Source organism: Monodelphis domestica, chromosome 4, assembly GCF_027887165.1.
Source record: "Monodelphis domestica isolate mMonDom1 chromosome 4, mMonDom1.pri, whole genome shotgun sequence".
Classification (NCBI taxonomy): domain Eukaryota; kingdom Metazoa; phylum Chordata; class Mammalia; order Didelphimorphia; family Didelphidae; genus Monodelphis; species Monodelphis domestica.
The window spans coordinates 380,782,623-380,798,362 of record NC_077230.1 but is presented as its reverse complement, the minus strand read 5'-3'; the positions used below and the strand labels follow the sequence as shown (position 1 = coordinate 380,798,362).

Sequence of the window (15,740 nt, the reverse complement as noted above, 5' to 3'; positions counted from 1 at the left end):
TGACAGGGGGAGAGTGTCAGTTCTCGTTCACTGAAAAATAAATGTATTGTTTGTTAGGAGATACTTCACTTGTTCTAGACCTGACACTTTAGGAGTACCCCCCGGAGGTTGACTGATTTCACCCTCAAAGTCAGCATCACACAAAAACTACGTTCCTGTAGCCCCTGCCCAACCCACCCCCGACCCTGGCTCCAGACCTTGCCTCCCAAGGATTCTAAGGATCTCCATTTGTCTGGCGGACTCCGGGCCCGCCCCTCCCTGGCTGTCAGTCAATGGTTCTGTCCACACCCCTCCCGGTCCGTTAACTGAGAGCTTCCCCCTCCCCTTCCCCCGAGCAGCGCCCCTCCCAGTCTGTGGTATCCTCGAGCCTCTATCTCCTATCATGGAGCTTCCAGGGAGCCCAGGGCCCAGAGAGTCCAACGAACCCCTGGAGCCCCTGACCTCCCAGACCATCCGACCCCGCAGTCACAGAGACCTAGCACTGATGGTGGTTGTGCTGGGGACTCTTCTAGCCGCTACCGCTGTCCGGGGCTACCTGGCCTTTAGGGAGGCGCTGTGGGTCAGGCCCGGCCTGGAGGGAGGAGGGAACGGTGGAGGGAGGAGAACAGTTCTGGAGCCACTTCCCCCTCCCACATCTCATTCTCATCCCCTTCCTTCCCCCCATCCCCTTTCCCTTATCATCTTTCCTCCTCCCTCATCTCTTGTCTCCCTCCTCCCTCCTTCTGCCTCATCCTCTTCCTCCTTCCCCATCCCTCTCTCATCCCTTTCCTATTCCCCTATCCCAGTCTCCTCCCCTTCTTCCTCCTCCATCCCTTTCCCATTCCCTTCCCATCCCCTTCCTCCTGTCCCATCCCTTTCCTCCACCTCCATCCCTGTAATATGGCCCCCCACATCCCTTTCCCCATCCCTGTCTCTTCCCTTATTCCATCCTTATCTCATGCCCTCCTCTTCCTGTATCTATTACATCCCTTTCTCCTTCCCCCTTCCTCCTCCCTTAACCCTGTCTTATCTCCTTCCTCCTCTTCCCCACCTCTATCTGAATCATTCCCTTTCCCATCCTTGTTTCATCCCTTTCTTCTACCCCATCTCTGCCTCATCCCCTTCCTTTCCCCTCATCCCTGTCTCATTTTGTCTCCCCATCATTTTACCCATCCCCTTCCTTATCCCTGTCTTATCTCTTCCCCATCCCTTTCTCCATCCCCTTCCTTCTCTTGATCCCTCTCATTCCTTTCTCCCTCTTCCTCCTCTTCCATCCCTATCTCATCCCTTTCCTCCTCCCCATCTCCTTACCCATTCTTGTCTCATAACCTTCCTCCTATCCATCCCTATCTCATCCCCTTCCTCCTCCCCATCCCCTTCCCATCAATCTCATCCCCTTCCCATCAATCTCATCCCCTTCCTCATCCTCATCCCATCCTTTTCTACCTCCCCATCCCTGTCTCATGCCCTCCTCTTTCCTCTTTCTCCTTCCCATCCATGTCTCATCCCAATCTTTCACCCCCATCCCTTCCCTCATCCCTGTCTCATCACCTTCCTTCTCCCCCATCCCTGTCTCATCCCCATCTTCTTCCTCTATCCCTGTTTCATCCCCTTCCTCCTCTCCCATCCCTTTCCCCAAAACTGTTTCATCCCCTTCCTCCTCACCATTCCTGTCTCAACCCCTTTCTCCTTCCCCATTCCTTTCTCCTCCCCATTCCCTTCCTTCTCCCCATCCCCTTTCCCTTATCATATCCTTTCTCCTCCCCATATCTTCCCCTATTCCCTGTTTCTCCCTTCCATCTTATCTTCTCTTTCCCTTTTATCCTCCCCTTACCAGCTACCCTTCTCCTTTTTCTTCCCCTTCCCCTTTTTTCCTTCTTTTCTCTTTCCTCTTCCTCTTCCTTGAGGTCTCTAAGAGAGGTGGTATAACTGGTGGAATCAGTGACTGGTTCACACTGGGGTATCCTAGTCCCTCCTGAAGGGGCCCAGAGTCTAAGGAAGGACTTATAGGCTAGATATCTAGGGAAGGAGTTCATTTCTTCCTCAGCTTCACTGCTGATATCTGGGGAATGAGTTCATTTCTTCCTCAGCTTCACTGCCATGCTCTTAGAAGATTGTCAGCCTGCTGCCTCTGTGCAGAGATTGGGGTGACAATTCCCTGGGGTGAGGAGTGGCAACAGGCCTCCACTTCTCAGACTACAATCAAAGGCAGTGCTGAGAGGAGGTTTATTGGCAGCGAGGTTTGGAGGAAAGACTTGGGGGAGACAAGCCACTTCTCTCCAACACTACTTTCTGGGTTTCTCTGTCTCCCTTAGTTTCTGGTCTTTTCCCTCCCCTCTCTGAAAGCTTTCTTCCCATGCTCATTCCTCTCAGGCTCTGTCTTTACCCAGTCCCTAACCTCTTCTGCCCTGTGATCCATCCACTCCTTGCCATTGGTCACAAATCCCCTTTCAACTTAGTTGCCCTCTCACCTTCCTTCTACCCTCTGCTAGGTACCAGAGCTAAGCTTTTGGCTGAAGGCCCACATCTTGTTTTCTCATAGCCCCTGAAACGACAGACCAAGGGAAAGTAGCATCATATTCCTTATTCCCCACTCCTGCTTTCAGACTATCATCAGTTGATAACACTTCTCCTTTACAGTTCATTCCAGCTTCTCTAGATCACTGTTGCTGTTATCTGTGGGCTTCCAATTCTCTTCCTTCACCCTTCATCTTTTTTTTCAACTCTTACCTTCCATCTTATTGGATGGAATACACAATCAATATTGTGTATTGGTTCTAAAGGGGAAGAACGGTAAGGGCTACGCAATGGGGGTTAAGTGACTTGCCCAGGATCACACAGATAGGAAGTATCTCAGGCTACATTTGAACCCAGGATCTCCTATCTCTAATCCTGTCTCTCTGTCCACTGAGCCATCTAGTGGTCTCCTCCCTCCATCTTCTTATATGCCCTTTCACTTGCTTCCTTCCAACACCCTGGATTTACAGCTAGTTTCTCTGCCACCTCAAATCCTATAATCCTGACTCTCTAGTCAATCAACTATAGAAGAAAAAGTCAAGTGGCCATATCTTATCTCAGCCCTTTCTCCTGCCTCTTTACCTCACCCCACCTCCACCTCCAATCAGTTCAGTTTGCCCAGATCTAAGATTTCTTAGTTGTGTCTAATCCCAAGTCTCAACCAAGCCCCTGGGGAGTTCAGATACTTCTTGTAACCTCAGCCCATCTCTCTGTTCCCTTGTTCTGGCACAGGAGGCTGCACAGAAGACTCTGGGGACAGAGGGATTCTCACTCTTCTCCTCTCTGGATATGAACAAGGACATGTATATCAGCCCTGAAGAGTTCAAGCCTGATGCTAAGAAACTGATAGGTACTTGGGAGTCACAGTATGGGATAAAGAGCCTTAATAGAAGTCTCTGGGGAAAATGAAGAGTCACTTGTTAATTTCTCCATCTGAAAAACATAATCTTGTTTCTGCTTCACAGGTCAAGGCAAAGATATTTGATTTCTTTTTTTGCCCATTACACATAATAACAAATTTGCACATGTTTTCCCAAGTTATATGATCGAATTGATTTCCCTCCTTCCTTACCTGTCTCCTTCAGGTGCTGGCAGGTGATTTGATCTGGGTCACACATGTTTTAGCAATCAAAAGATATTTCTGTATTATTCATTTTTGAGTGAATAATCTTATAAAACCAGAACCCCAAAACATAAATCTAAACAAGTGAAAAATCATATACTTTCCTCTGCATTTTGATTCCCAACAGCTCTTTCTCTGGAGGTGGATAGCATTCTTTGTCATGAGTCCCTCAGAATTGTTCTGGATCATTTCATTGCAAGGCAAAGATAAAAGATACATTAAAAAAGCTCTCACTAAAGGGCTATACCAATATGAGACATTATTAATGATCATCAATGATGATGACAGCAGTAATGAAATAACAAGAAAATTAACTCTCAAATCCCAGCTTTTCTCATTCATTCAGTATTTTGGATATTTCATAACTATTCTCCAGATAAGGTCATGTGTGCCTTCCTCTCACTATAAATCATAACCCATCTATACTTTGGGAGACTTGTGTCCATAATTCCATAAGTCCTCCACACTTAGAATAAGAAGGAATCTCAGAGGCCAGCTGGTCCACTTCCCTCATTTTACAGATGAGGACATTGAGAAATAAGAGATTGCTCAGGTATTGTTCATGGTATCAGATGTGGGTTCTAAACTGACGTCTTTGGGGTCTGTCCTACTCTCTGGAGACCTTCATTTAAGATAAGGAGCTCTTGGGGGCAGCTGGGTAGCTCAGTGGATTGAGAGCTAGCCCTAGAGATGGGAGGTCCTAGGTTCAAATCTGGCCTCAGACACTTCCCAGCTGTGTGACCCTGGGCAAGTCACTTGACCCCCATTGCCTAGCCCTTACCACTCTTCTGCCTTGGAGCCAATACACAGTATTGACTCTAAGACGGAAGGTAAGGGTTTAAAAAAAAAAGATAAGGGGCTCTTAACCATTTTGGGGTGTGATGGACCTCTGGCAATCTGATTAAGCCTATGGTTTCCTTCTCAGAAGAATGGTAAGTGTATTATCCTGAAGTAGAGTTATCAACATTTTTGATAAGTTACAGATTCCCTGTTATAAATAATAACTAGCATCAGTATAGCACTTGGACATTTGCAAAACATTTGACAAATTTTAGCTCATTTGCTACAAATGTAGATGCTGTTATTATTCCCATTTTATAGATGAGGAAACTGAGGCAGAAGCTAAGTGACATACCCAGCATCACATCACAAGCATCTGAGGCTGTATTTGATTTCAGATCTTCATGACTCTAGGCCCAGCTCTATAACCACTGTACCACCCAGCTGCCTCCTTTATGAGCATCTATTTTAGATCTCTTAACATTGCTTGGAACCAATGGAAAGCAATTCTCTTTATATGATTGCACCATCTCTTCTTGTTCATTGTTTTGACCATATATTTCTGCAGTTTCTCCTACAAGCCTGGCATTTAATCCCTTCGTGCATTCTCCGGATTATGGCATTCCAGGCTTCAGAGCCACATTAGGATCACTAGAAAAACACTGGTGTTCAGATGATGGTCTCTACTTCAGGGAAAAGCTTAGGGTCATTAAAAGCACTGGACAGTTTCCCATCTTCAATCCAAGCTGCTCTTTTCCTCTTCACCCCTAACCTACTGCTCCAAGTTCATTGTCCAACAGCCCTGTATGGCCAAACTATAGGGACTGAGAAATCAGTTCTAGGAGTCATCTAGCATAGTCTGAACAATGTCTTCTTTCTCCATTGGGCTTTTGCAGTGTACATAGTTGGACTGGAATCAAATAATTGTGGATTCCATTTGTGACACTGCGATGTTTGGAAACAGGATGTGTCATCCATAAACGGGAGCTCCTATGAGATTTTCCCCATCTTTACACCTTGCTCTTCCCTTTGGACTCTAACATCCTCCATGAAAATGGCAAACGCATGTCTCGTTTGACATTTATCAGAGAAGCCTTGTGGCATAGTATATAGAGAAATATTCTGGGAGTCAAGTGCCTGGAATAAGCATTTGCCACCTTAGCTCTGGATGTGCTAGGTTACTTTCTTAAGGCTTTCAGTTACAATTTGCATTGGTGGATTCCTCTCCTGGGAACTTCCTAAATCACGAAATCCAATGAAATTCTATCATTGAACAACATTATACGTTACATGTCTTTCACCTTATTGGAGGAACATCTCAACAGCATTCTGATCCATTCAGTCAAATCCTTTTAATAATCAGCATAAAATAAGTACAACGAGAGCTTGCATTGTCTGTATCTTTCAGCCAATTAATTGCATAACTGCAAAGATGTCTGCTTTAGAATTTTGTCAACAAAAGCATTTCTGTTCCTTTCTCATATTTTCATCAAAGATGTCCTCAATATGTGTATAGATTATTCTCGTGAAGATTTTGTAGACATAGGAAAAGCACACAGGTCAGTAGTTATCATCTTCTTTATCACTTTTTAAATAATAATAATGGTCTAGAGTTGGCTGGGGTTTTTGTGTTGTTTGTTTCTAAGGATTTGGTGTGTTCTTAGGTATCTTGTGAATCAGTCCTTGGATACCCTCAAGATTGTGCTGTCTTCAGTGTTCTTTGAATATTTGGTCTAGAAACCACAAATTAACATTTATCTATAATTTCTTGTATTCATATTTATTTTGCTAAATGTTTCCCAATTGTATCTTTTTTTTTTTAACCTTTGCCACTTATACTATACTAAGTATGGAAGAGCAACAAGAGCTAGACAATTATTGATAAGTGACTTGCCCAGGGACACACAGGTAGGAAGTGTCTGAGGCCAAATTTGAATCCAGGACCTCCTGTCTCCAGACTTGACTTTTTATTTTTATTATTATTTTATTTTATTGATTAATTTAGAGTATTTTTCCATGATTACAAAAATCATGTTCTTTTCCTCTCCTCCCCCGACCCCTCCCATAGCTGATGCACGATTCCACTAGGTTTTACAAGTTCCATACTTGATTTTCAATCCACAGAGGCACCTAGCTGTCTCTCCAATTACAGCTTAATTCAATTCAGCCATAGTCAGATGCCCATATAGCATATCAGGGACTATTGTATTAGAGTACAAATGTAGTGCATTCACTCTTATTGTTTAAGTGAATGGCTTTTTTTTTTAATTACATGTAGAAAAAACTTTTGACAACTGTTTTCTGATATCTTGTGATTCAGATTCTCTCCCTCCCTCCCTCCCTTCCTCCATCTCCCTATGCAGTAAATAATTTGATATAGGTTATACCACTGCTTTTATGCAATACATATTTTCCATAATCCCCATTCTGTAACAGAAGACACATATCACACCTACAATAAAAAACTTACAAAGGAAATACAGTGAAAGATGACATAATTTGATCTTCAATCAGATTTCAACAGTTCCTTCTTTGGCTCTGGATAACATTTTTTTTTATCATGAGTCCCTTGGGGTTATCTTAGGAACTTGTTCTACCGATAATAGTTTGGTTTCTCACAGTTGATCATCATACAATCCTTCTGTTACTATATATACACACTATACTCCTGGTTCTGTTCACTTCACTTTGCATCAGTTCATAAAAGTCTTTCCAGTTATTCTGAACTCATGCTGCTTGTCATTTCTTATGATGCAATAGTATTACCATTACAACCATATACCACAGCTTTTTCAGCCATTTTCCAAATGATGGACAACCCTTCAGTTTCTGATTCTTTGTAACCATAGAAAAATTGTTAAAAATATTTTTGTACAAATAGGTCATTTTCCCATCTCTGATCTCTTTGGGACATAGACCAAGTAGTAGTATTGCTGGTCAAAAGGTCTACATAGTTTTATGGCCTTGGGTATGGTTCCAGATTGCTCTCTAGAATGGTTAGATCAGTTCTACCAGCAGTGTATTAGTGCCCTAATTTTTCTACATCCCCTCCAAAATTGATAATTTTCCTTTTTTGTCATATTAGCCAATCCAACAGATAGGAGGTAAAATCTCAGAGTTGGGTTTTTTTTAACCTTCTGTCTTAGAATCAATCCTGTGTATTGGTTCCAAGGCTGAAGAGCTATGCAATGGAGGTTAAGTGACTTGCCCAAGCTCACATAGCTAGGAAGTATCTAAGGTCAAATTTGAACCCAGGATCTCCCTTATCTGGGCCTGACTCCTAATCTATTGTGTCACCTAGCTGCCCTCTTTGAGTTGTTTTAATTTGCATTTCTCTAATCAATAGTGACTTGGAACGTTTTTCATATGACTAGATATATTAATTTCTTCATCTGACAACTGCCCATTCATATCCTTTGACCATTTATCAATTGGGGAATGCTTTGTATTCTTATAAATTTGACTTGGTTATCTATATAGTTGAGAAATTATGCCTTTGTCAGAGATACTTGCTATAAAAATATTTTGGCCCAATTTGTTTTTTTTCTTTATAATCTTACTTGCATTGGGTTTTTGTGCAAACCCTTTTTAATTTGATGTAATCAAAATTATCCATTTCATTTTTCATTATGGTCTGTATGTCTTGTGTGTTTATAAATTTTCCTATATAAATAAGTCTAACAGGTAAATTTTTCCATGGTACCCTAAATTGTTTATGGCATCACCTTTTTATTTCTAGATCAAGCATTCATTTTGGTTTTATCTTGGTGACTGACATGAGGTGTTGGTCTATATGTAGTTTCTACCAAATGGTTTTCCATTTTTCCCAGCAGTTTTTGTCAAATAATGAGTTCTTTCTCCAAAACCTTTGTAATACAGCTTGAGGTCCAGCACAGCCAGGACTCCTTCCTTTATATTTTTCTTTATTAATTCCCTTTATATTCTTGACCTTTTATTCTTGATTAATTTTGTTAATATTTTTTCTTGCTCTTTGAAGTAATTTTTAGGTAGTCTGATTGGTATGGCACTAAACAAATTAATTTTTAGGTAATCTATTGAGATAATCATATGGTTTCTGTTAGTTTTGTTCATTTATGCTGTTTTCTTTCTCTACTTTTGCTCTTCCCAATTTAGATATCAGTACTATATCTGTATCATAAAAGGAATTTGGTAGAATTCCTTCTTCACTTATTTTTCCAAATAGTTTATGTAGTACTGGAATTATTTTTTTAATTGTTTGGTAGAATTCACTTGTGAATCCATCTGGCCCTAGGGATTTTTTCTGAGAGAATTCATTGATGGTTTATTCAATTTCTTTTTCTGATATGGGATTATGTAAGTATTTTATTTCCTCTCATTAATATGAGCAATTTACATTTCTTTAAATATTCATCTATTTCACTTAGATTTTCAGATTTACTGGCATTTAATTGGGCAAAATAACTACTAATAATTGCTTTAATTTCTACTTCTCTGGTTGTTAATTTACCCTTTTCATTTTTTATACTGGTAAATTCTATTTTTCCTTTATTAAAAAGTGTAATTAGCCAATATTTATCTATTTTATTGGGATTTTCTCCCACAAAGGCCAGTTCCTTGCCTTATTTGTTAGTTCAATGGTTTTATTATTTCCAATTTTATTAATTTCTCCTTTGATTTTTGGGATTTCCAATTTAGTGTTAAATTGGGGATTTTGAATTTATTTTTCTAGTTTTTTATTGAATACCTAATTTATTGATCTGTTCTTTCTCTATTTTATTGCTGTAAGCATTTAGAGATATAAATTTTTCCTGAAGTACTACTTTGGCTACAACCCATAAATGTTGGTATGTTGTTTCCTTGTTATCATTCTCTTCAATGAAATTATTTATTTCTATGATTTGTTCTTTGGCCCACTTCTTTGTTTCTTCAGCCCTTTGATGAATGTAATTGTTATTGCCTTGTGGTCTGAAAAGGATGCATTTAATATTTCTGGTTTTCTGCATTTATTCATGAGGCTTTTATGCCTTATTATACACTCAGTTTTTATGAAGGTGCCATATACTACTGAGAAAAAGGTATATTCCTTTCTGTTCTCATTCAATTTTCCCTAAATGTCTATTATATCTAATTTTCCTAAAATTCTACTCACCTCCTTCTTTTTTATTTATTTTTTGGTTGGATCTATCCACTTCTGAGAGGAGAAGGTTGAGGTCCTCTACTAGTATAATTTTTGTATCCATTTCCTCCTTTTAACTCATATAACTTCTCTTTTAGCAATTTGAACTTATGCTGTTTGATGCATACATGTTTAGAATTGATATTACTTCATTATCTATGGTAATGTTTATTAATTAATTGTTAATAATTAATATATTAATTAATTGAAAAATTAAAAAATTCCCTATCTCTTTTAATTAGATCATTTTTATTTTTGCTTTATCTAAGATCATGGTTGCTACTGCTGCTTTTTTTTTTACTTCATTTGAAGCATAATAGATTCCACTCCAGTCCTTACCTTTACTCTGTTTATGTCTCCCTCCTTTAAATGTGTTTCTTGCAGACTACATATTGTGGGATTCTGGTTTTTAATTCATTCTGCTATCCTTTCCTGTTTTATGGATGAGTTCATCCCATTCACATTCCCAGTTATGATTACTAATTGTGTGCTTCCCTCCATCTTATTTTTACTGTTTACCTTTCTTTTTCTCTCCTTTCAGCCTTTCCTTGTTACAAAAATTTGGCTTCTGAACACTACCTCCCCTAGTTCACCCTTGTTTTTATCAGTCCCTTCCTTCTCTTATAATTCCTCTCCTCTTATTTCCTAGTAGGATAGGTTTCTTATGGAACCTGAGTTTGGACATGATTTGAGCTATGTGAGATAATTTACCCCATCTATCTGTTCCTTTTTCTAATCCCTTAATTTTGTTTTATTGGCTGTCATATTATCATATTCAACCTACTCCCTGCCCTCTGTCTATGTATACTTCTGTGTGCGTGTGTGTATACTCTATTCCCCTAATAGCAATAGTTTCTCGAGTATCATAGATACATTAATTATTACCCTCTCATGTAGAAATGTAATCAGTTTAACTCCACTTTCCCTTGAGTTTTCTCTTTTCTGTTTACTTTTTTATATTTCTCTTGAATGTTGTTATCATCATATTTTCTTTTCAGCTCTGTTCATTTAATAAGGAAATGCCTGGATGTCTTTTATTTTGTTAAATATTCATTTTTTTCTCTGTAGGATTGAGCTCAGTTTTTCTGGATGAGTGATTCTTGGTTATAGTCCTAGTTTCTTTGCCTTCCAGAATATTATATTCCAAACCCTCTACTCCTTTAATGTAGAAGCTGCTAGGTCCTATGTAATCCTGATTGGGGTTCCATAATATTTAAATTATTTCTTTCTGATACTTCCAGTATATTTCTCCTTGGCCTGAGAGTTCTAGAACTTGGTTATAATAGTCCTGGAAGTTTTTATTTGGGGATCTCTTTCAAGAAGTGAGTGGTGGTTTCTTTCCATTTCTATTTTCTCCTCTTGTTCAAGAATATCAGGGCAGTTTTCCCTAATGATTTCTAATAGTATGGTGACCAGGCTCTTTTTTTTAATCATGGCTTTCAGGTGGTCCAATACTTCTTAGATTATCTCTACTGTAGCAATTTTTAGGTCAGTTGTTTTTCCAGTGAAATATTTCAGATTTTCTTCTACTTTTTCATTCTCTTGATTTTGTTTTATTTCCTAATGTTTCCTGGAGTCATTCTAATTTTTCGGGAGTTATCTTCCTTGAGCTCTTGTTCTTTCTCTTCTACTTGGCCAATTGGAGTGTTTTTAAGGAGCTGTTTTCTTCAGGATGTGTCTATGTTTTTTGTTTGTTTGTTTGTTTGTTTTTAGTAACCCTTACCTTCCGTCTTGGAGTCAATACTGTATATAGGCTCCAAGGCAGAAGAGTGGTAAGGGCTAGGCAATGGGGGTCAAGTGACTTGCCCAGGGTCACCCAGCTGGGAAGTATCTGAGGCCAGATTTGAACCTAGGACCTCCCGTCTCTAGGACTGGCTCTCAATCCACTGAACTACCCAGCTGCCCCCTGTGTCTATGTTTTTAAAGCCTTGCCTTCTGTCTTAGTATGACTTCTAAGACAGAAGAATGGCAAGGGCTAGGCAATGGAGGTTAAACCCAGGAACACACCTACTAGGAAGTGTCTGAGACCAAATTTGAACCCAGGTTCATCCCATTCCAGGCCTGGCATTCTATCCACTGTGCTACCTAGTTGCCCTGTCTTCAGTGGGTTTTTGAAAATCTTTTACCAAGCTATTGACTTTTTCTCTCTTTTCCTAAGTTTTGTTCTACCACTCTTTTTATTTGATTTTTAAAACTCCTTTTTGAACTCTTTCAGAAGATGTTTTAGGACTTGACACCCTTTCATACTTTCCTTTGAGGCTTCACATTTCCCTTTTGGCACTGTTGCCTTCTTCTCAGTTTGTATTTTGATTCACTGACACTAAAGTAACTTTCTAGCATCCAATTTTTCTTTTGCCTTTTGGTCATATTTACATCATGACCTTGCCTATATGTTGAGGTTCAGCTCTGTTCCTGGGGTGGAGGGAACACTTTCCTGTGCTTGTATAATCAATAAAGCACTGGGATTGGAGTTAGGAAGGCCTGACCTTGAATTCTACTTCAGATGCTAGTCTGCTGGTGGGTCAGCCTGCCTCATGTCTCTGTAACACTCCAATTTATTACCCATTCAGCCACTAAAGTGATTTTCCTAAGATATAGGTCAGACCATGTGATCCTTCTATTTAATAAACTCCAGTGGCTTCCTGTCACCTCCAGGAGTAAATACAAAATGCTGTATAGAAACTAAAGAAATAGAAATATATTTGCTTGCATGTTATCTCCTCCATTTGATAGCTCCTTGAGGTCAGAAAGTATCTTTTGCTTCTTTTTGTCTCCCCAGCTCTTAGTACATAGTAATCTCCCATGGAGTTCTGGTTCCTAAACCAACTTTCTTTCCAAGTATGGAAAATTGTCCCCATTTTACAATTGGGAAAATAGAAAATGAGTTGCAGAGCCATATCTCAGATCCAGTCCCTTCCCATACAGTTCTCTATCTAAAAACATTCCTTCTCTCTTTTTGAAGAAATACTTGACAGAGAAGGATTCTTCACAGGATAATAGAGAAGGAAACAGAAATAATTGGTTTCCTGGTACCTGCAGAGAACCCCACAACTCTCTCAAGGATAGAACTGACTGTTAACATATCTATGCCCCATAGCAGCCACATCCATCACCATCCTTGAAGAAGACGTGTCTCAGATGAAATCATTTGACCTCAATGAGGAGAAATTTGCTATGATGGCCAGATTCCAGCCTCTGCTCTCAGAAACTATGTCCAAGAGCAAAAATGGATTCCTGGGGGTAAGTCTGAAGGGAGGACTGGGGAATAGTGAGCAGAAGGGACTCTGTTATAGGGAGGGTTGTGAGATCTTAGAGAATGGGGATTACAGTATCTGTCGGGCTTTCCTATCCCAATGCCAACTCAGCCATGTGATGGGACTGAGGCAATTTGAAATGAAGCACTAAAGCTCCTTCACTGAAGAGTTTCCTCTATATGGTATATGGAAGAATCATTCTGTACCAATCCCCTACCTCTATTTTCCCTGCCTGGTCCTCTGGTCCTTACGAAAGTCTAAACGGGAAGACACTGAAATTCTCAACGATCCATATCTATAAAGGTATAGATAACCCAGAAGTACTTTGAATTGGCTCGAGGTTGCATTGTGTGATGTTGAAAGGTGAGAATCATGAAGAAGGGCACAAATTCTATTTCTCTGATAAATATTGAAAAGAAATAACATTTGCTGAGCATAAATAGAAAGTAAATAGAAAGAATGCCCTTCTTTGTAATATTTAAGTCAGGTTAACAATGAAATAAATTCAGCTTCAGTCAGAATGCCTACACAGATTCAAATCTAACCTCTGATAATTATTACTATCTATCTACTCTTGGACAAGTCACCGCTTCCAGAATTTATGGCTAATAAAAATCAATACTGTGCAGATTTCCGTCAGTCCCTCAAGACACCTTACCAGACACAGCTCCCTTGCACGATATTAAACACACATGATGTTAAATTCATCTTAAAGAGGACTCTTGATCCTGATCACTTACACCTTTCCTATTACCCAACCACAATTCCAGCCTCTGATGAAGTGTTCATCAGTCTTCTCGGTGACAAAGGAGAAAACATTTACCTTTCCTTTCAGGAAAGGGAAGAGAGAGAAGAATACCCAGAAGCCAAGAACCAAAGGATATGGAATAGTTGGGCACTTTGAGCCACATAGACAGGCACAATCTAAGAATTCTGGGATTCTAGTCTTGGCTAAATAGATAGGCAAGCAATAAGAATTTATTAAGTACTTTGTGCCAGGCACTAGGGATACAAATATGAGCATAAAGAAAGCCTGTTGCTACCCTTAAGGAATTTGAAAGATAAGAGGGGTGAAAGTTCAAATATGGCTTCAGGCACTTACTAGCTGTGTGACCTGGGCAAGTCACTTCACCTTCAGAGCCTACCCTTTACTGCTCTTCTGTCTTAGAATCAATACTAAGATGGAAGGTAAGGGTTTAAAAAAGATAGAGAGAGGGGGCAGCTGGGTAGCTCAGTGGATTGAAAGCCAGCCCTAGAGATGGGAGGTCCTAGGTTCAAATCTGGCCTCAGACACTTCCCAGCTGTGTGACCCTGGGCAAGTCACTTCACCTTCAGAGCCTACCCTTTACTGCTCTTCTGTTTTAGAATCAATACTAAGATGGAAGGTAAGGGTTTAAAAAAGATAGAGAGAGGGGGCAGCTGGGTAGCTCAGTGGATTGAAAGCCAGCCCTAGAGATGGGAGGTCCTAGGTTCAAATCTGGCCTCAGACACTTCCCAGCTGTGTGACCCTGGGCAAGTCACTTGACCCCCATTGCCTAGCCCTTACCACTCTTCTGCCTTGGAGCCAATACACAGTATTGACTCCGAGACAGAAGGTAAGGGTTTAAAAAAAAAAGATAGAGAGAAAGGTGAAAAGTGGCAAGGGGCTAAGGGGATGTATCCACATGAGGGCAAAATCCATAGGGTTGGAATGAATTGTGACTGACCTGGACCCTTCCCCAAAATGTAGGCCTCTGAAAGAACTCAACAATATGGGAGGAAGGGCCCAGAACAGTGGAGGAATACGCCAGGGTGAGAAGGTTACAGGCATTAAGGAAATTCTAGGATGAGAAGGTAGCTCTGTCATGGCAGTGCATGCCAGAGAGAAAGAAGCAGTTAGGAGGGAAATGAAACCTTAGGAACGTATCTCTCCTCCTCAGCAGGATGGCTTAGAGAGCCTGATTTCACATAGGGGTATCCAGTGTGGTTATATAAAACGTGATTAAAAAGTTCACAGAATCATGACTTTAGAGCTGGAAGGGATTTTTTGTGTGTTATCACATCATTGATCTTGTAGTCCATTAAGACCCCTAGAACATTTTCAGACAAAATTCTCATCATCAAGTTCAACTCCCTCATTTTGCAAATGAGAAAACTGAAGATTTTCATCAAGAGATGAAAAGGCTTGTTCAAGGGCATAAAAGAGGAAAAGCAGTAGAGATGAGATTCAAACCCAGGTCTTCAGAACTTATACATCAAAGCGAATGAACAACAGTGTTTCCAAAAGACAGACAGGATTCCTTTCTTATCTGAAGAGTGTGGAGTAGAAGGCTGACTAAGAGTTCACCTTTTATTCCTAACCTCAGCTTGCCATCCCAATGTTACCTCTCTTTCCATTCCTCGTGTTCTCTGCCCTCTACTTCTTCCCCATACCTTCTCAACTCTGTACCCTTGCTCACATCATTCCTTTTGCCAGGAATATCCTCCCTCCTCCAGAGAACAAGACCTCAAAGTCAAAATCTTTTTGGCAAGCCTCTATGTGCCAGTCAAAGAAGGCATCTCATTTTCCCATTTTCTCCTCTTAAGGGTATATTTACTGTGTTATTAGCTGTATATTTAAGGGGAAAATGAGCCACAAACCACTGGTCAGTAAACTGGAAATTCAGAGTGGGAAAAGCCCATGCACACTTTTGGAGGAGCAGCCAATTTCTCCCTTACATTTTTCAATTGTCATTCCAGGTTTTTGTTTTTCCTCTTAAGTACATTAGCACATGTCAGATAGATAACTGGAACTGAGGAGAACTTGGACTCTCTGAAACTAATCTGTCCACTAGAACCCACAAAGAGATACAAAACAAGGAGAAGGACACCCCCTGTCAGGACCATCCCATAGCCTCTTCATCTGATAAAGTCCTGCAGGGACCTGAGTCTTTCTTAACCGGCATAAGAA

The 15,740-nt window shown here is 40.3% G+C and overlaps 1 protein-coding gene across 2 annotated transcripts in view; it reads left to right on the top strand.

Moving 5' to 3' along the window:
- The first annotated feature begins 330 nt into the window (after nucleotides 1-330).
- The window catches only part of LOC100014513 (selenoprotein N-like), a 36,044-nt gene continuing 20,634 nt past the window's right edge, over nucleotides 331-15,740 (top strand). Inside the window, exons 1-3 of one of the 2 annotated variants that reach the window (XM_056795517.1) lie at nucleotides 331-559; nucleotides 3,229-3,346; nucleotides 12,655-12,797. In XM_056795517.1, coding sequence (XP_056651495.1) covers nucleotides 383-559; nucleotides 3,229-3,346; nucleotides 12,655-12,797 — 438 coding nt within the window. In that variant the 5' untranslated portion in view covers nucleotides 331-382. The remainder of the gene's footprint in view (nucleotides 560-3,228; nucleotides 3,347-12,654; nucleotides 12,798-15,740) is intronic. The other variant, XM_056795518.1, reaches the window with a different exon arrangement.